Source organism: Podarcis liolepis (genome assembly GCF_965112155.1).
Source record: "Podarcis liolepis genome assembly, chromosome: 8".
Lineage (NCBI taxonomy): Eukaryota > Metazoa > Chordata > Lepidosauria > Squamata > Lacertidae > Podarcis > Podarcis liolepis.
Genome location: NC_139560.1, coordinates 46,139,409 through 46,160,798, shown reverse-complemented (window position 1 = coordinate 46,160,798; position 21,390 = coordinate 46,139,409). Strand labels below are relative to the sequence as shown.

Here is a 21,390-nt window from a genome sequence, read left to right as displayed (position 1 = left end):
TGGCGGCGGGAGGCCTCATTAGAGAAAGCGCACCTCGGTTTAAGAATCGCTTTGGTTAAAGAACAGACTTCCAGAACGGATTAAGTTCGTAAACCGAGGTACCACTGTATTGAAAGCACACTGAATTCATACATATATTTGATCAAAACAAAAATGAAGGCACTACAGTGGTGCCTTGGTTTAAGAACAGCTTAGTTTATGAACAACTTGGATTAAGAAGGCTGCAAACCTGGAAGTAGGTGTTTGGGTTTGTGAACTTTGCCTTGGAATAAGAACATGTTTCGCTTCCTGTTGAGTGTCTTCCATTTGTAAATTGAGTCCCCTGCTGCTATGGGAAAGCACGCGTTGGTTTAAGAATGCTTTGGTTTAAGAATGGACTTCCGGAACGGATTAAGTTCTTAAACCAAGGTACCACTGTATTAGATTTACTTTGGCTTAAATTATTACCTTGTAGCTCTCCAATAATTTCTGATCCATGACTCCTATCCCTTCTTTCCACTTCCAATGCAGCTTGAAGTTGGTAATAGTCTTTTTCCACTTGTAATTTTGTGCTTTCCAGGATTCTGCATCTTTCTTGCAGTTCTCTGTTTAGGGCTTCAAACTGACTTACTGACTTGCTCATTTCTGTGTGACTCTTTCTCAACCTTGCTGCGGTATCTGACTCTGTCCTCAGTAAATCATTGGCCTCTTCAAGCTGTTGGGAGGGGAAGGGGGAGTTAAGAAAAGGTAGCAGTGAGTATCATACAACAAATACATCCAGCTCTGTTGCATTTACCCTAAATTGATACATTATGGAGGGAAAGCAGATATAGGCATAGAAAATTGCTTACTTGCTTTTGCAACTGCGTTATTTTTTCATTTGTAATATGTGAATGCTGACTGATTTTTTTTAAGTCTTCCAGCTGATCTTTTAGCGTTGACACTAGATGCAAAGGGGAAATGTTAAATGTAAATCAACAAATAAACATGCATGTCTCTTGGAGGTGTTTTTTCTAATATTTCTATACAGCAAGGAAAAAAACAAGCCACCAGTGCTCTGAGGCATATTCAAGCACAAATATGCCCCAGTTATAATACTGAAAAGAATACGAAGGTATTTATGCTGTTCAAAAAATATCCTACAAAAGAGACCATCAGTCTTACCTGAAAGATGCTTCCTGAAAGGAAATAAAGCTTACCTTCATTTTCCACATTTCGACGTTTCTCATTCTCCTGCTCAATTTTTCTTTGATATTCATTTATTCTATGTTGCAGAAGCATATTTTCCTTTTCAACCTGAGTAACTGTTGATTCCAAATTTTTTCTCTGACTGCCCTGCAAGATATATACTGCCATTTAATTTTTCACCATTTAAATTCAGTCGAAAATTAAAGTTCTAACCATCCCAGTGAAGCTGTCAGCGGAATTCAACGTTGTGCTAATATGATCAGCATAAGCATTTCTGCTTGCCAGACAGAACAATATCTCTCTCCCTGCCCACGGTTCTGGGAGCCGATCTAAGTGGGTGCACAGGGAGAGGAGGGGAAACCCTGTTGCACTAGAAGGACTCGCTGCACTGGCTCCCACTCAGACAACTATTTAGTTGAAACTAGTCCAAATTATTTTATTTCGGAAATTCATAATCCATCTTTGAAAGAAAATATTCTCATGTTTTAGAATAAAATAGAGCAATAAATATCATAATTGTGTTAGATTTTTTAAAAATACTGCATTAAACTGATATGAGTTATCTGTATATTGGTTTTTTTACCGTCACTAGCCACACGCCCATCAACTTGACAGGCTAGAGCAGGCATGGCCAAACTTGGCCCTCCAGATGTTTTGGGACTACAATTCCCATCATCCCTGACCACTGGTCCTGTTAGCTAGAGATGATGGGAGTTGTAGTCCCAAACATCTGGAGGGCCAAGTTTGGCCATGCCTGGGCTAGAGAGACGGCGTTCCAAGAGTAGAGATTAAAATAAATGAATCAAGACCTTGGCAAAAGTCTCTCTGTACAAGCAATCCATGGTGCAAGTCTTTACTTTCCTCATTCTCCCAAAAGGAAAGAAATCCTTCAGAGAGAGATTTGTTTTATTTGCAATAATAAATGATTGAAGAAAGAAATCACATGTATGCAAGTAAAATTCTAACACCATTATTTTTAAAAATGGGGGGAAACTAATTCTAACCGCACACACAAAATCACTTACCTCTTCATCTAATTCCTTCATTATCTTGTCTAATTTAATGTTTGACGTTCTAGAAAAAATAAAATTACGTTAGTGACACGTTTTTGTTTTTGGACACTGCTCTACAACTGCTCTGCAAACAACCCAATTTAACTCAATTACACTGTAATAACTCACATCATCATGGCTGTGTAATCTACATCCAAGTGACCAAAAGGCTGACAGTGGTGTACAGAATAGGCTACCACCAACCTGTTAATGGGTATAGCCCAATGTCATACAGAGTGGGAAGTATTCAACTAAAGAGCACTAGGAAAACAGGACTTTTGTCCCTCTCCTTCACTGTGAGTGCTCCATGCCATCTCCAATCTGCTCCAGAGGGGGAAACAATCCATAAGGAAAAATGCCTGTGCTGACGAAACCCGCAAATTAGTGCTATGTTGAATACGCATTATGTCTAACACTGATATCCTAGTAACCTAAGAATTTTACTTAACTATTTCTGTGTAGAACTAGCACCTTAGATCTTAAACTAGCTCCAAATATCTGAAGCTGCCACTAAGGAATATGAAATATTTTATAGCAGCCAGAACATAATCTGAGAAGAACCAGGGTGAGCTCTAAGAGGGAAGGAAACTAAACCAAAAAGCTGGTAAATGGGAGATTCAAAGTGACTATTTCCCTACCTTTCAAATTCTTCACTCCCAAGGTAACTGATGCACATTCACCTAAGAGTGCTTAGTCTTGCTCTTAGTAATGCCAGCAAGCAAAAGCATCCTTGTTGCTACCAGCAACTCTTAAAAATATCACTTTCAGAGTTGGTGCCATTAATTGGCTCCTAAGACCCTGATACTCAGTTTTGGAGGTGGGCTACAAATCTCTTGGTCTACACATATAAAATGTTAATACCATCATAATTCCCCAATATAAAATTCATAAAACAGGTGTCTCTGAAGTTCTGATAACAAAGAATGAAATGAGTCACCTGAATTTTTGTTCCATTTCATCTTTCAGTTCCATTTCATTATGTAGCTGTTCTTCAAGTTGATAGATAGTTTTCTGCAGAGATTCCAGCTTTAAATATAAAATATAAAATACAGAATGAAAATAAAAGTCATACTTGACAGGATCTTATGGGACTATCTAAATTATAATGAATTTTACAACAGCTATCTAAAATTGCTTTGAATGGTTCTCAGTATATTATTTTTAAAAATTGGAACAGCAAGTTTCAGCTAGGAGATTACTGCTTTAACAGATTAATAAACATGGGCACATTCTTATAAATGGGACCAGAAATTAAGACACATTTGTAAACCACTTTGAGGTCTTATTATAATCAAGTAGTATATAAACATTGTAAATTAAAAATCGATTTAATTTTTGGTGACATTTTAGCTCTGCTGTGCTGCAATAATGAGAAAGAAAAAGAACTGAAGACTCATTTTCATTCTTACATGAGTGCAAATATTGGTTATTAATCTTTACATTACTCTTCCTTCAATATCTTGAAAACAAATCTTCCAATAGGTCCCACTATCGGAATGCTCACTATATGAAATCTCAGTTATCCAAATACAAAGAATTATACCCAACCCTCATTACACAAAGGTCTGATTCACATATCGGAACAGCTGGAGCTCACCCACTTCCCTACTTGTGCTTTGCTGGTTGGCGTTGCCACTTTGGGCAGAAAGCATGGAGGGAGGGTGGGAGGGAGGGAGGGAGGGAGGAAGGAAGGGAAGAAGGGAAGAAAGGAGATTGGACAAATCAGCTTTTCCTTTGTCTGGCTTTTATTGATTGGTTGCATCAGATTCAGGCAGAAAGCATGGAAAGAGAGCCAGAAAAATGTTCCCATAGGAAATAATAGAAATCATCAGCTCTTTATGCAAATGTTTGCCTAACAAACAATTTCCTGGGAATATACTGTGTTCGGAAAGAGGGACCTGTGTATCTATGGATGTTTTGGTAATTTACATTTAATCAAATCAAGTTATCAATAGAAAGGATTAATCAACAAAATATTTAATTAGCTAATAGCACTTATTTTAGGTCTTAACAAGGGGGGGGGGTTAAAAAAAGAAGAAAAAAAGACATACCAAACTTTTATCTACGTTGGTGCTTGCTCTGTTGTCATTAGAGTTTGCTGTACAGCTAGATAAATACCTGTAAGCACACAATAAAAGTTATAGTAATATGAGAAGAGGAGAACAACTTTTTTTCTCCCCACTTTCTACATACTAGAAATTCTCTTATTTCTATCCTTAGTTACTCTTTTTAAAACTCACCCCGCCTCCCGATATTTTAGCTTTTCCTCAGTTAAAGTACTCCAGCCCCCTGATCACTTTGCTTGCACATTTCTGCAACCCATATACCTGAAACTTAAATGCCCACATTATGTAGTAGGCTGGGTGTATGCAATTTTAAAGGTGTATTTTGACATTTTTGAGTCTCTGCCATTACCGTATTTTTCGCCCTATAGGACGCACTTTTTCCCCTCCAAAAATGAAGGGGAAATGTGTGTGCGTCCTATGGGGCGAATGCAGGCTTTCACTGAAGCCTGGAGAGCGAGAGGCATCAGTGCGCACCGACCCCTCTCGCTCTCCAGGCTTCGCGGACCTCTCCACAAGCAGCGGGAGCGCTCCCGCTGCTTGTGGAGAGTTGCCTGCATGCCAAAGCCTGCGCGCGCTGAGATCAGCGCGTCCAGGCTTCACAGACCTCTCCGCAGGCAGAGGGAGCCAGCGCTGGGCTCCCACGGCTTGCAGAGAGCTGCCTGTTTGGGGGCTGGGGTCGGGGGAAGCTTGGGCCTCCCCCGCCCCAGCCCCGCACCTGTGGGGGAAATAATTTGTTCCCCTTTATTTCCCCCCCAAAAAAAAAACTAGGTGCGCCTTATGGGACGGTGCGTCCTTTAGGGTGAAAAATACGGTAACTAAAATTTGAACATGAGAGTACACATCTTCTGAAAAGACACAACACGAACACCCTATTTAGACATCTTTCCTTCAAATATCACATACTGTTTTGCTTTACAACATTTTTCTTTTGCAGAGTTTTGCAGCTGATGAAAAATCTTAACTTATAAGGAAGATTGGACAACCTCTGTCTGTGGTAGTAAAAAGCTTTACTACTCCAAACGCTGGACAGTTCCTCAAAAATCATGAAATTAGCTGTGTAATTGTGAAATACGTATCTGACTATGTATTTCTAACCTGTAGGATGTATTACTATCATATTTCGAATGGTCTTTAAGAGTTAAAATTTCTCTAGATGAAATCTGACATTTTTCACAATCCTAGTAAGAATCCATGAACTCTTTGCAAATTATATTAGCAAATAAATAAGTGGATCAACCTCTTGCATGATGTCTCCTTGTTTGCTCACTAGACATTGTTGCTATTCTCCATAGCTAGTAAGCAAACAAATTCAAAGGCACATTAATGATAGACTACATAAAATAATTTGACCATTAACAGTGGAATTCTATGAATGTCTACTCAGAAATAAACCGCACTGAGTTTAATGAGACTTTATCCCAGGTAAGCATGCACTGGAAGTAATAATTACTTAAAAGCCTGGCCTTCTGACATTGCTTGAGAAAAACACAAAAATCAGAGATATGGTATGATGTCACATCAAGAGGAACCAAAAATAGATGTACAAAATTGCTGCCCGTACCATAAGTTCAAAACTGCTATAGTAAGTGTTGCACATTTCAGGATGATATGGCAATACAGATTTTTAAAGTGTCTTTTAAACCCAGAATTAAGTTGCTTTTGTGACACTGCTCTCAAATCTTATAGGATTTGTTCTCACAACTTAAGCTCACATTTTCAGCAGCACATGTATACTTACTGATGGTTACTGTAGTAAGTAAATCCTACAAAAGGCAGCTGGTTACCAACAAATGCTTTTGGTATAGGAAATGTTTCTTCTTCTCCTTTATCTTCCTCCAAATCGTCAAAGTTACTAGTATCAATATCACTACTTAAATCAGGCACAACAGGTGCTACAGCTATCAATATAAACAAAAAAAAAAGGATTACTAAAATCTTTATTGAAACTAATATATTAAAAATGTTACAATTGGAATGGAGAAGAGGCATGAAAGAATCACAAGGAGACATGGCAAGATTTAACTCTTTATTCTACATTGAGCAGCACATGCAATAGAAAAAAATATTATTATTAAAAAATCAAAGCTTCAAAACTTAAATATAGTTGTAATTACTAAACAGAACAGATTGCTCCTGAGGTCCCCAGACAGCTGCCAATTTAAAAACCTCACACCCATTGGTCACTCAAGAGACCTCACATTAGCAATGATATAGGGATCTCTTGAGCAATATATTTTCACAAATACTAAAAATTGATTGCTATTTAATTTCTGCAGTGTCCTAAGTGGTGAATTCTATGCCTGGAGTAGGCTCTCAATCTATATATACATACGGAACTTTGTGCACTGTATTTTTCACTCTATAAGACGCACCAGACCACAAGACGCGTCTAGTTTTTGGAGGAAAACAAGAAAAAAAATATTCTGAATCTCAGAAGCCAGAACAGCAAGAGGGATCGCTGCGCAGTGAAAGCAGCAATCCCTCTTGCTGTTTTGGCTTCTGGGATAGCTGTGCAGCCTGCTCCATAAGATGAACACACATATTTCCCCATACTTTTTAGGAGGGAAAAAGTGAGTCTTATAGAGCAAAAATACGGTATATACAAGTCCAGACACCAAACCAATTTATACTACTGATTTTTAAAAGATGTGATATGGGCCTCAATGCAGATAGCTTCATGCGTGGTAAAAAGAGATACTTACTGTCTCTAAGGTTTTCCCAAGACCACTGGTCATTTTTGAAGAAAGGGTGTCGCTTGATTTCTTCCACACCATTTCGGCCTAATCTGACTTCCCTGTTGAAGGGATATTTTGAAACAAGTAAATATGCAAGCTCTGAAGATCAAACTACATAAAGCATGCAAACATCTGCAACAGTAGCCCAACAAGTCACTTTTTAAATGGAAAATTAGAAAGGGGTGATTAGGAGCTGAGAAGAGCTCAGAAGAAAATCACCAACTGCTTATCCACTCCGAATCTGAGGTGAGGGAGCAGTTTCACACCTCCTGTGGTTCAAACTCATGCTACCTCATAACATTGTCTTGAAACTATGGGGTAGATTGAAATAATGTGTATAAAAAATATTAACCACTCCTCCCATCCACTTTATCCCCACCCAAAGTGGGGGTTTTCCTCAACAAAACACACTGCAGCATTTCCCCCCCCCCTTTTTGATATATGTTCCTGGACTGCTACAGGCTATGAACTGAATTGTCACTGTTTCTATAAGCTGCTGTATAAGCTGCTAGAGAAAGTTTTCACACAACAATGTATCTAGAGTTATGTCAAAGTACACAAAATGATCAGGCGCATTCATGCCCATTCACACGCAAGTCCCTGTTGCAATGCAAGCCCAAAACATTTAACATAAGATTATTATTCAACAAATAAAAATACTAGGAAACTGATTTCAAGCTCTTGAATTGTCAGACTGACTTAAAAGCTCTCGTATACAGAGTGGTTTTACAGCAGCAACACTATATTTTATTATCAGGACAAGACCTAATAGGATTTAAAAGTTTATTAAAACGTATGTAAAATTCATAAACACTGGTTTATCACCAGGTGATGAAGTTTACTACAGAAAAACCTCTAAACCAAAAACTTTCATTTTGATGTAAAATATTACCTGTCAGTTAAGAAGCCACAAATAAGATTTTTTGCATCTTTTGAAATATCATTATCATCAGGAAAGCTAAGAGAATTCTTATGGTTCATAATTTTACTGTATGTTCCAACCAAAGAATCTGCGTAAAAAGGTGTATCCCCTAAAATTAAAAAGAACGAAAGTTTAAAAATGTTACACAATAGCTGAAGACAATAAAATTGTGTCAGAACGAGGCTAAATACTAGATGTAGAAAGCAAATGATTGCTACTTCTCATGCCATGATTTTAAGTAGTCAGGATTCCCCTTATCACTTAATATAAAAATCAAATTAGAAAGCAATACCCCAGTTGTACTGAAGATCCAAGAAGCTCATGTTACAAGTATGTGGCAGAAGCATTTTCACATCACATGATTCTAAGTTTAGTGGCTAGGAGTGCCTTGTACTAGTTTTAGCTGGTAAGACAACTATGGCCATTTTTTTATTCGGATAGCCTGACCATTGTCATCTATGCGCCAAAAACCTCTACAATGTGTTCTACATACAAAACCAATCACTGTGCAGTGTTCTGAATGGCAGATGGGTGGGGTAGAAATAAATTATTATTACTATTATCATTATCATCATCATCAACATCATCAAAATCAGACATTTAGTGTAGCAGCATCTATCCTTTCCATTGGTATATGTCTTGGATTTGAATAGTTTTTATGTATGTGTTGTTTTAAAACGTTTTCTTTTATAGATAAGATAGTTTTTACATATGCAACTGTTTTGACAGGTGTAACAATTAATGTTATAATAGTGTCCATAAAATAAAGAAAGTGACATCCAGAGACAATAAAGAGAGCACCAGATGGGAGCCTTAAATAAAGGAGGCTGAAATCCTAAACTCTACATTGAAAAGCAACATGCAATCCCTCAGTAATAGTTGGATAAGATTAAGCCTTCCCATTATCTAGCTAGGTCTCTACTGAACACAAGGGTCAGCCTGCTCATCTGAGATCACACCCTGCATAGCTGAAGTCTTTCTGCTCCCTGACTTGATGTTTAGCAACAGCATAAGATCTGGAAGGATGTAGCATTGAAGTATAGAAGACTACAATCTTATGACCTTTGTAAAAGGCAGCCATTGAACTCCATGGGGCCTGCTTCCATGTAAACCTTAAGCAACAGTTAAAATAAAAGGCATTTTTATTCAACAGTAAATGCAGTTAATTTCATTTGCAGAACACTGATTATTTTGATGCTCACCCACAAGCATTTCATACAAAAAGACACCAACTGACCACCAGTCACATTCTCGTCCATAGTAACCATCACCACCTTGAGATTTTAACACTTCTGGGGATATATAGTCTGGTGTTCCAACAGCTGTATCACATCGTACCATGCCTTCCTATAAAGAAAAGGGAGGGGCTATTTTAAAACAGGCACTCTGTAGAATTCACCTAGGAACTGAAAAGTATCTTGAAGCAAAACATTTTCCTAGATTTCCTTGGGAAAATGTGTCAAATATGCAAGCTAAACTTCATTTAAATCTTAAGAATTTTATTTATTTCATAAAATTTATTTAGTTTACAAAAATAATAAAACAATACAATTACTGGTAAAAACAATTAAAGCAACACTTTAAAACATGCCAAAAAAATGTAAACAGAGCAATAAACTAAAAAAAAACACATCAGTATTCCAAATATCTAAAATTTAGGCAAAACTGATATTCAAGTAACATTCTTCCATAAAAATATTACTTCTCAAAGCATGGAAGTTTTTTTTAAAAAAAAGCATACCAACCTTATTCATCTTCATACAGGTACCAAAATCTGCTAGTTTTAAATGACCAGATTTATCTAGCAGCATATTATCAGGCTTTACATCTCTGAAAAGAAAGCAAATCAATGTAGGTTTTATTTATTTTTAAAAAAACCAGCTATCCTACATATCCGTCTTGCCACGTAAGATGGTTAACAACTAACACCTAACAAACTTAGAGCCAACCTTTGGCCATTACTGTTGTCATAGTTTATCCTCTTCCTTGAGCAAATTCCTCCTCTGTGATTGAAACACACAAACAAATGAAACTGCTTTACACAACTGGGAGTGGCTCTCCTGGGTCTCAGGCAGAGGTCTTTCCAATCACCAGCTGCCTGACCCCTTTAAAAGTCCACTGGCAGCATAATTCACCATTAGCATATCACCATTAAAAATGAGACAGAGGACAGAAATTTTCTTTAGGAAGAGGCTAAGGTTCCAGTGCCACCTTAGTATTTCTTAAACTTGACTTTCGTTCAATGTGATGAAGCTGCCTCTGTATCTCTTAACACAAAGCACATTACAGCACTACACATTTTAATTTCCCCACTACACTCTCTCTCTCTTTCTTTCTCTCTCTCTCTCTCTCTCTCTCCCTCCCTCAGCATATGGTAGAGCCTCACCTTACCTTATTTACAGTAGTGGCAACATAATCAGAAGCCTACTTGTATAATCCAATTCCAAGATTCACTGGCGGAGGGAGAGTTTGGATTTGGTAGAATTTGGAATTTCTAATCTATACTGGCATAAATCTCTCCCTCCCTGGTTTCCACCACAAACTTCTGCAGCCAACCAGCAAAAGACAAACAAAGGAAAAAGCTTCTGCCTGTCCAATCTTCCCTGCTTCTTGATTTGTTCAATTTCTCTCCCTGCCTCTGTTACTCTTTCCTTTCATGGTTTCTGCCCAAAATGGATGCGATTGACCAGCCCAAACATGTAAGGAAGTGGGCAAATTCTGGCTATTTAGAATAAATATTCAAAAAATATTTTAAACATGCAACTGATTATATTGTAATGCACTCCAGATAGAATACTGAGGTATTGAGATATTAAGAAAAATAGCATATACACCTGTGAATAAAGCCCATTGAGTGAATCGCATCTAATGCAAGAACAACTTCTGCAGTATAAAATCTTGCCCATTTCTCAGGAACATCATAGTTGCTCATTAAATTCACTAGGTCCCCACCAGGCATGTATTCCATCACCATGTAAAGGTAGCGGTCATCTTGGAATGCATAAAATAACTATAAAAGGAAATAAAACTAAGATTACTGTGTGTTCAGTTCATCATTATTGCCTTCCTCTCACTCAATTAGAATTATTTGTTAACATTTAAAGTATTAGCAATTCATTGCTGTTCATTATGTGTATCAACCAAAAGGAAGAACCAGTTTACCATCTAAATACAATGCCTTATTTATCTGAAAATACACTTGCAGCAAGCTGCAATTAAACCAGGAAGGATTTACTTAACCATAGTGTCCTTGTTTCATCTGGACAAGGAAATGATGATTACCAGCCTCAGAATAAAGAGGACAGGATACTAATCCATTTTCAAACTGGATTTCAAACTACATTTCTTGGTTCAGTAAGCCAAGCAATGGTCTACAGAACCAGGCCATTCATAGTCAGATGTTGTTATTTTTAGTAACAGTATTCAAAACATAAAGGCATGATTAGCATTCAAGAAAAAACTACAGATAAGAAAATCTTCTTTATAAAGATTACTTAATTGTTATATTGGGGAAAACTAGTCATTAGTCATCACTTTCTTGCATTAAAGTTAATAGTGACTTCAATTATTTCATTGTGTCAATTATACACACAATTGTTTGAGTTTAAAATGCTCAGATGTCCAAAGCAACAAAACTTGCTAAACCAATGACACATAGTGTTTAGACAAATATGAGCTTCAGCAAGACAAGTGAAAAAATCAGCCACAAATAAAATATTCACATGTGCAAGAGTGGGCTAACCAGGACACTGCTGTACTTGCCTATGTACATTCAATCAAATATTTGCTGCTGCCAGCTCAACGCTACTAGCTAATTGTTCAGAGGAAGGTATGTTCAATCCATCTGAACAAGTGATGTCCAAGACAAAGTAATGCATATTCTAACCGGGGCAAGTGTCCCTCCATATTCAGACACAGGAATTGTGTGCACAGCCTATAATTGACTACTTGTGCACATAGTTCCTAATAAAGTTGGAAGCCTACTGTGTGAAAGAACGTCGTCCCTACCTGTAGATCTGTGTAGAGCTAGTAAAACTGTTTAATTGGGCTTCAGTCCCCACCTCAAAACTGAAGCCCAAGCCAACAGGTTCACTCCCACCACTCCAGATTTGCACTTCCTTGATCTGAGTAAGGATAGACTTCCAACGGTAAACAAAGATGCTAGGTGAGTAAATACATTACTATTGAATTGATAGAAAGGGGTTTGTATCTTCCCTGTCCACAGGCAAGTGGAACAGACTTCACTACCTCTGCTCTGCAATCCTCTACACACCCTCAAAATCTGCTGTAAAGAATTGGGAAGTCTCTGGAGCAGATTTTGGGGGGACACAGGAAGCTGCAGGGCAAGGAGATGAGAAGGAAGCATTATGAGCACAAGTCCACTCTTTGGATGCTGCCCAAGATACTTAAAAATTATTCATCCAGGTTTTCTATTTTTAGTAATCATCACATTTATGTGCACTGCAAAACTTGGAACAGCAAATGCAAACATACTTAAGATTTAAAGTTGCTAAAATCTGTAAATTAGCACTTTTATTGAAAAATGAACTTTTCCTTACTCAGCAAAACTAACGGTATAAACACATCAAAAATTAGTCAATATACCTGCACAACCCAAGGGCTATTCGCAAATGCCATGATATCTCTTTCTTCCCAAAAGAATGCAGAATCTGATCTTTTTATCATTTCAAACTTGCTCAAAAGCTTCATGGCATAAACCTTTCGTGATGACTTGTGTCTTACCTTTAAAAACAAATTTTAAGATGGAGAAAATGTTACCGTAAATTAAAATTTAAGGCAAAGCCTAGTCTACATGAATATGATACACATGCCTTGCATCAATCAATATGCAATACCCAAGTGTTGCATGACAGGTCCTTCTGCATTTCACATAAAGACAGACAGCATCCCTGATCTTCTCAAGCTCTTCAGAGCATAGTCAATGCATTTGTAAACCTGAAAAACCTTAGCATTGTGACCCTGGAAAAAGCAGCAAGGTCATGGCATAGCTTGACATATCGCTATGGCAAATGCTGAATGGTTTTATGATTGAAAGGTACTGTAATGTGCTTGGTCTGGTGCACCTGGTTGAAGACAACACAGTAGATGTCACTAACCCAGCACTAGCAGGCACCATTGCACCCCCAAAAGCCTGATACTCCCAGGGCAAGCAATTAGTGATTAATAGGTGTCTTTAAAATCAGGGCCATTTTTTACTGTTTTGGTCCTGTTACGCTTGTTCATCAAAACAGTTTGTGATTCCTTACAAGTAACTCTTTTAAAAAATGCATGAAGTGTCATGGGGGCAGGTGGGGAATCACCACAAATATACAGTGCACATATAAGCGTTGGTTTTTTGTTACAATTGCAGCTTCCTCTTTTATAAATGCTAGCCTTATTCATACACAAAAAGTAAACCTACCAACTGAACTTCCCCAAATGCACCTCTGCCAATCACTTTCACCACTTCATAATCTTCAGCCTTCATACGCAGATCTCTGATTTTGTTTATTGTGTCTTTATCTGTGATGAAAATATAAATTTAAAAAACTACACCACGAGACATAAGCACACACACAATCTTAAAAATAAACTTTCATATGTACTGGGTAAACATTGTTTAAAGACTAGAGTTTGCTCTTTTTAAGATCTTTTTTCTTTACTGCAAGTATCTCCTTTCGAAGTTACTTTCATTCCTATGGCAACATATAAATGCCAAACGCACAATAAAACAACTCACTGTAGGAACAGGTCAGGAGAGAAGTTCAATTTTAATTCAACTTATACGCAAATATATGAAACTAGTAATTAGACCAGACAAATCTGCATTCATCACAACATATCAGCTATTTAGGTTACAAATTAGATACTAAAATAAGATTCCAGTGTTTGGCCTTTTTATTATTTTTTCATGTTAAAAAACAACTTTACCATGAAAATATAAGCAGGAAGTCTGCATTTTTAAAAATCATCATCCAATAAACTGCAATAATTTAAATTCCCAGTGGTCAAATAGTCTAACTCCAAATTTGGTAACATGCTATTTTAATCTACATGGGTCAACACTGGCATGAGATTATATAAAAAGTATTTCAGTTCTGTGGTTGCAGAACACAGCAACTGAAACAAACTTTTCTAATGAAAGATTCAAAGGAACAATATTTACATACTAGAATACTGACCAATTACAACCCTTATTAAGATATACATATAGAGTGTGCTCCCCAAGTCACAGATTGTAAATTTTCAGTGCTGGGAAGGTAAAAGGGTCGTAGATCAGTGGCAGAGCACCTGCTTTGCACGGAAAAAGTTCCAGGTACAATCACAATCGTGTACAGGTGAGGCTAGAATGTACCTTGTCTGAAACCCTGGAGAGCTGTTGCCTATCAGTGTAGAAGATACTGAGGTAGATGAACCAATGGTCCAACACAGTACAGTATAAGGCAACTTCCTATGTTCCAAAGGAATGAATTTAGCAAGTATGAAACCTCTGATCTCACGCTATTCAAACACATACGGTAACACTTCGACTACGTAATGCATCAAAAACAACATCTTTACAATCATCCATTAAATTGATTGTATGCTATCATTCTCCCATTCTGCCAGATAGGACATTTAAATTGGGGGGGGGGGGATAGTGGCTAGACCACAAAATGATAAATATTTTGGCATATATGAAGAGGAAATCCAAAATTATAATGTTTAAAAGGTTGAGCAATTAGACTACCAAGTTTCTTACCAGGAAGGTAAGCAAATGTGAAAATATGAAAGAGTCCTCTGGTTTATTGCCATAATAAGTCATCATTTTCATTAAGAAGCATTGTGGGAAAGTGTTTTTATTTATTTCTCTTTTATTAATTTATAGACTGATTAATATAAAAAAACCTCTCAGCCATTCACATAGTAGGCATTTCAGCATTTCTGTAGCGCAATAATTTTAGAAATATTTCAAATCAAAGCCCTATGCAATTTTTCAAGTCCTACAAATCCCCACACTGAGCATATGTGCACTGGATTTTATTTTTCCACAATGCCTCTATACTGAGAACCCAACACATCCAACACATAGCCAATTCAATCCATCAGTACATCCTAAATAAACATACAACAAACATGCAATATTGCTGCAATATTAATAGCCACAGAACAAAAACTTAGTTATGAAAAACAGCAATAAAGATAACAAAGCATTTAAAGTTAGTTTGTTTAAAAGCATTTTCTATTTCTAGAGAAATAGGCAACACAGTAGAAGCCAGGTGGATTTCCACAGAGAGGGTCTTCCAAAGCCTGCCACAGATAAGCCACTAGCCTCCCCGCAGCCACGAGCCACGGCTCACCCTGAAACCACAGCTACTGGGAGCCACTCTCTGGAGTGCTACGTGAGTCACGGGAGGTGGCTCCATTCTGCTCAGTGATCAGCACAAGAAGGAAGGGAGGGAGGAGACAGCCTGCTGGCACTCACACAGCCAGAGAAACAAATTAAGGTGCAGGCTGGCAAGCCCCACTCTTGTCTCAGGCTCCAGGGACCGGCAGCTGGGCTGCGGAGGAAGGGAGGGAGGAAGTGGGGAGGAAGCCAGGCAGCCTGGCTGGGCTCTCTGGATTGAAGAGCACCATGCTGACTGCAGCTGGAAGTGAGTGGGGATTCACAATACATTGTCCCTTCCAAAAGTCTGAAATTGCTCTTGCAATTTTAACTTTAAACTTTAAACCATTTTCAGGCAGTGAATTGATACATTGCCTATTCATTACATGCACAGCATGAATTGCTACATCTGCCTCTCTTTTCCCAGCTTTGCTTTAATTTTTAGCCCATGCTTCCTCCAACAAGTTCATGGCAGTAACAACGGTGATAATGCATATATAGGTGAGAAAAAGATATTTCCATGCAAACTGCTAACCACATAAAATTCATTTTTTTAATAAAAAAGCTGTATATTGGAACATTATCAACACCAGAAATCCTGTAAACATATATACAAAGACATATACTTACATTTGTTTAAAAAGGTGTCTATGTTTTTATTTTTTCTTAAAGCAGGAAAGTCCAAATCGTACACCAATGCATCTAATCCATCCTGAAGAACAAAAGTGATGTTTTCTTTAGAACACAATTTGTATGCATTAGCTATACTGTATACAACTTCTCAGGCTTTAAAATGTTTAAAGAATACATGAAGTGTAAATAATTCATCACATTACTGTCTACAAAATGAGATAGATAAAAAAGTAAAAAGTTGGTCACAAATGGGGCAGAGGAGCTTGACTCTGAATCCAGGAGAGAAAAAGCACTTGTAGGGCAAGAGCTAAAGTTTGAGGGAGCACAAGTATATTGAACTTTGCCAAATGGACCTACTTGGTGCCCCATCGAAATAATGTCTAGTTTAATTTTCATATTTAAGAAACAATGTGTGTAGAAGGGACCCCAAATACAAACTCTCTTCTTAGCATTCCACTTAGTAAAGTTCCAAGGGCATATAGGGCTTGAATCCAGTGAAGATTCCATCACCACCCCGTCAACCAATGCCTACCTCAAAGGTTCCCCCAAACACATATCATCCAAATAATATTGGAAAAACATTTGGTAAAAACTATTTTGATCTAAGACTAGGTCCCCATGTGAGATTTAGGTGAAGGAAGGTCAGGGATGTGCTATTTCTCTTCCAATGCCGGAGCTGGATAATTACCCCAATACATAGACTCTCACATGCAGCATGTCTTACTCCTATTAGTAAGGAATTATGACAAACTGCTTTGATTGAGCAGTCATAAGAACATAAGAGTCCTGCTCGACCAACCAAATGCCCATGGGAAGCCCGCAAGCAGAAACTGAGCACAGAAATAAACTTGAATTCAGAGGCATACTTTGAACAGTGGAAGCAAAACAGAGCCATCAATCATGGCCAGTAGAAGTTGAAAGTCTTATCCTCTAATCATCTGAATCCGTCTAGCTAATAATAATAATCTTTATATTTATTTGCCGCCTATCTAACTGGGTTGCCCCAGCCAATTAGGAGCCACTGTTTTAAAGGCTTTCAGATTGGTAGCTGTCACTACCTCTTGTAAGAGCAAATTGTTTTTTAAGATGTACTTTCTTTTATCTGCCCTGAATCTTCCAACATTCAGCTTCATTGGATTCAGTGAGTTGTAGTGTTTTGAGAGGGAAAGAAAGACTTTTCCCTATCCAATTTCTCTGCACCATGCATAATTTCACAAAACTTTATAATGTGCCCTCTCACTTGCCTCTTCTTTAAACCATGAATGGCAGCAAATCTTGGCCCCTCAGTGAGTCCACTTTGGCTCACAGAGCCATTTCCCCAAAACGGCACATCCCTGTCAACCAACTGATGTCACTCTCTGCCAGAGAGGTGGGGTTCAATCCTGCAGAGAACTGGAACACTCAATAATATAGCAGGATTTAACCCCCATACATCAACTGATGAGCAGCAATTGAATCCTACCAGCTTGGCAGGACTAAATGTAAATGGAGGAAAACACCTTTGTTTTAGCAGCGCTTTGCTACCTGCAATGCACTTTGAAGTCCCAACTTCAGGACATTCAAGTGCCAAATCACTCGCCATCACTGTGATATCAAGCAACTGACAGATGGGTGACCTCATTCATAAGGCTGATCCTGATAAAGAATCTGGCCCAAGAAGCCAAAAAGACTTCCCACCCCTGCTTTAAACTAAGGCCCAAAATGTGTTCTTTCCTCACAGAGGAGTTGCTCCAGTTCCTTGATAATTTTGATTGCCCATAAGCCTAATTTTCATTAATTATTTTATTTCTCAGCTTGTGAAATTTGGTTTTGAAAGTCTAATTGCTTTAGTGTCCTTTGTCCCAGATATTTTGTCTATTAAATCAAGACATGACTAAACTATGCAAATATATAGCTCAGATATTGGAAGGAGCCAGATATCTGAGAATAAATGGGAATGTGATAATAACACAAGTAAAGCCCTGTTAGATCAATTCAAAAGTTAATCAAGTACACCATTTTGTTTTCAGTAGTGGAAAGCTAAATGCCTCCAGAAAGCTTACACAACAGACAAGAAAGGCAAAGCAACTGCCTTTTTTAGTATTCTTAATGTAGACATCTGGTCAGCAACTAGGAGAACAGGATGCTGGATTAGATGGGTCTTTGTTCTGCTCTTGTTCTCAAATGCATGGCCTTCTCCTGTTTTGGTATGCAGAAACATACTGCCTCTTAATGTGAATGGTTCTTTTAGCTAATAAGCTAAAGGTCTGGAAACAGCAGTGGGCAAGAGGGGGGAGAACAGCAGGTAAATTCTCCCCATAGTTTATAAGACTGCTGGAGCTCAGTGGAGTAATTTCCCTCTCACCTAATCCTCAACCTCAGGAGTCTAGCACTACTACACAATTGGCATTATGTATCACTATTGAGATTGAGAACTGCTCATCAAGTCCTGAACCTGAGTGATGAAGAGGAAGGCAAGCGGGTTTATTTACAGTACTTCTCCCCCTCCCACAATGTATGGAACTGCTTGGGTGGGTCATTTGTACCACAAAACAGGCTTCCCTAAAAACACTTACTAAGGAGCAAGCTCTAAGGAACACGATGGGGTTCTTCTGAGTAAAAATGCATAGTTGGCTCTTCCCCAGATGTACACATGCACATGCATGTCATGAGGCCCATGGAGAGGGTGGTCAAACAAGGAGGAGTGGGAGGACATCAGGGAGTTAGGGACCCAGAGAAGGTCCTAGCAGGCTCGGGGGGGGGGGGAGTTAATGAGCAGTAAAATAAATAATACTGACAATAGGCTACAAGCAGGGTGAATAAAAATCCATCTTTTAAAGCTTTGGATTTTTTAACATTTAAATTGGATTTCTAAAACTAAGTATTTTCTCTTGGGTTAATTATAATCCAGATATAAACTTGCTACTAATTGATCTCTAAACTGCATCAGTGCCTTTACCAGATACAGTACAATGAGATAAATGTGGTATTTCTATTTAAGTGAAGAACCAAGTTGATCTTTTCTCAAATAAGACAATTTATACTCTCCCTAGCAAACATAGGCTTCTCATCTTCACTTTACAAATATAAACGACTCTAGTCTGCTGAGTAACTAACAGATCTTGTTTGCTATCAGCCATAAGCATTTTGTTTTTGTTTCCTATCTTTTTTATGAGGATGGAACAGAACGAAGCAGAAGATTGCAACATTAGAAAGAAGACCAAAAAAAAATGTCTAATGCATGGGTTCCTATATTCCCATATTTATGATGTAGTTGCAATGCTGTGCCAACTTATCTGGGAGAAAGCCCCACTGAGTCAATGAGACATATTTCTCAGTATAAAACTACAGCATAAATGGACAATCTACAGCTTGGGAGCCAAAGCCTCACTTTATGCATTCCTAGATACTTCCTGAAACTATCCCACTTCTCTAACCCATTGTAATTCCTTAACTGTTGTTTGTTATGACACTACATAGAAGGAAAGCGAACTTCAAAAAGCTAGGAAAAATACAGTGTCTTAAATAACAGAAGCGCAATATTTTGTTTCAAAAATTGACATGATTAACTTTTTCTACAGTTGTATAGCACCAGCTGTGCAGCAACAAACTGGTAGTTTCTGCCACATGTGTTTTGAGTGTGCAGAGAGCATTAATCAGTAAATAATTGTTTTCACTTTCTTTCAAGAACAATGGCTGCGTTGGTCTGATGTAACAATAAAAACAAAATCCTTTGTATACCTATTTGAGCACTACTTTTGAGTAAACCTGCATAGAATTGGTAATCTGAGGTAGCTATGATGAAATCTGAAACAAGGTGGGGTTAATGAATTAATCTAGAACGCTCTGATTCTCCCAATTCTACTCTGATTCTCCAACATCAGCTCTGGGTCAACCCACTGCTGGCATTCTGCCCCTGGAAGAGATTACTCCCCAAGAAAATGCAGTCCTGAAAAGAAAAAGAAAAGTTGCCCACCTTGTTTTATAGGGTTGCACTGCTGACATTATAAACAGTCAGAAGCTGGTAGTAAGGCAGACCCTATATGGAAATACTTTAAAGACAAAGTGCAACAAAGAAATGCAAGACCTGGTTGGTAGAATGAAATTTCAAGTAATACCCCATCTAGTTGTAAATTAACATGGTTTAGTAGTCATGTTAGGAAACAAATGAACAATTTTCATTAGAAAACTTCATTTAAATTATTTAAATTGCCCTTTTCTTCTAAATCAATTCACTGTGTTGACGTACCATTTTCTTCCCTCACTATTATGGGGTGTAAAGAAATAGTATTCCTCTCCCTTTCTGAAGTCTGCCAAGAAGTAAACCAAACACACATCAGCTGTCTCTAAAGTGTACACTCAAGATCACTTAACAGAGATTATTTTCCCCCTAAACACACTTTAACTATAAACTTTTGTGGACACAATTAGACTGGAGTGGAAGAATATTTTCCCCCAGGCTTTAAATACATGATCAGACACACTATTTTAAATGGGATTAAGTGATTGTACATAATAGAAAAAATAGTAGTTTTATTCTGATGGTCTGCAAAAGCAATGTCTGATATCTCCATACTTTCATCTTAACTAACATTTCATTCCAAGGGAGACAAAATAAAAAAAATGGTATCCATGTTAATAGGTTTCTTACTCTCTTTGAGTATTAGAGGTTGGGAGCACTCTTTCCTTAAGGACACTGTTTGCAAGAATATATATCCACACAAATAAGTTTGCTTCAAATTAACAGTATTCTTTTTTAATAAAAGATCAAATGTAAGACCAAAATTGATATTCGAGACTGGGAACTCTTTCACCTGAACGTTTTAAGATCAGGTATGGTAAATCATTGCAGCTATCTTTTTAAAAACATGATGAAAGAAATGTCAGCCCACATTAAGAATGATCCATCAATCCTAGTTTAAACACATATAGAATCATAATAATAAAATTGTAGAGTTGAAAGGGACTGTGAGGGTCATCTCGTCCAACCCCCTACAGTGCATGAAAAGAATACTTCTAAAGAAAAAAAAGGGAAGAGACTGGCCTAGATGGACCCTTGATCTCTGAACCAGCGGGGGGAAAGTCCATATGTCCAAAATTCAAATTGGAAAGTGATGTAAGATTTTCAACCCATTGAGCAATGGATGGTAGATGTTTATCCATTTATATCCGTTTGAAACTAATGACCTGCAGGGTCCATTGACTGTCTGCCTGTGGACAATGCAAGTCCTTATAGTTCAACCCCACAACACAACAACATTTGTAAATATCAAGGATTTTTTCCAAAACAAAGTACTACAATTTCTGATGAAAAATATACCACCACAGGACTAACCCACATTATATGCCTCAAAAGGAATTATCATCTTTACACTGACAGCATCTGCCTGAACAGCCCAATTCCTTCCTATAAATGTGCTGTGGAATCCCATATACCTGAAAGATCCATTATTGTTGAATCAATCTCAAT

General features: G+C 37.8%; 1 protein-coding gene across 2 annotated transcripts in view; it reads right to left on the bottom strand.

Annotated features, from left to right (window-relative positions):
• Positions 1–21,390, bottom strand: part of ROCK1 (Rho associated coiled-coil containing protein kinase 1) — a 56,470-nt gene that overhangs the window by 27,488 nt on the left and 7,592 nt on the right. For both annotated transcript variants that reach the window (XM_083518565.1, XM_083518566.1), the window contains exons 2-16: positions 15,939–16,020; positions 13,365–13,465; positions 12,548–12,685; positions 10,777–10,952; positions 9,688–9,772; positions 9,145–9,289; positions 7,913–8,051; positions 6,988–7,079; positions 6,024–6,183; positions 4,271–4,337; positions 3,157–3,245; positions 2,193–2,241; positions 1,179–1,314; positions 831–922; positions 448–694 (exon numbers count right to left, since the gene is read on the bottom strand). In XM_083518565.1, the coding sequence (XP_083374691.1) occupies positions 448–694; positions 831–922; positions 1,179–1,314; positions 2,193–2,241; positions 3,157–3,245; positions 4,271–4,337; positions 6,024–6,183; positions 6,988–7,079; positions 7,913–8,051; positions 9,145–9,289; positions 9,688–9,772; positions 10,777–10,952; positions 12,548–12,685; positions 13,365–13,465; positions 15,939–16,020 (1,798 nt within the window). The remainder of the gene's footprint in view (positions 1–447; positions 695–830; positions 923–1,178; positions 1,315–2,192; positions 2,242–3,156; positions 3,246–4,270; positions 4,338–6,023; positions 6,184–6,987; positions 7,080–7,912; positions 8,052–9,144; positions 9,290–9,687; positions 9,773–10,776; positions 10,953–12,547; positions 12,686–13,364; positions 13,466–15,938; positions 16,021–21,390) is intronic.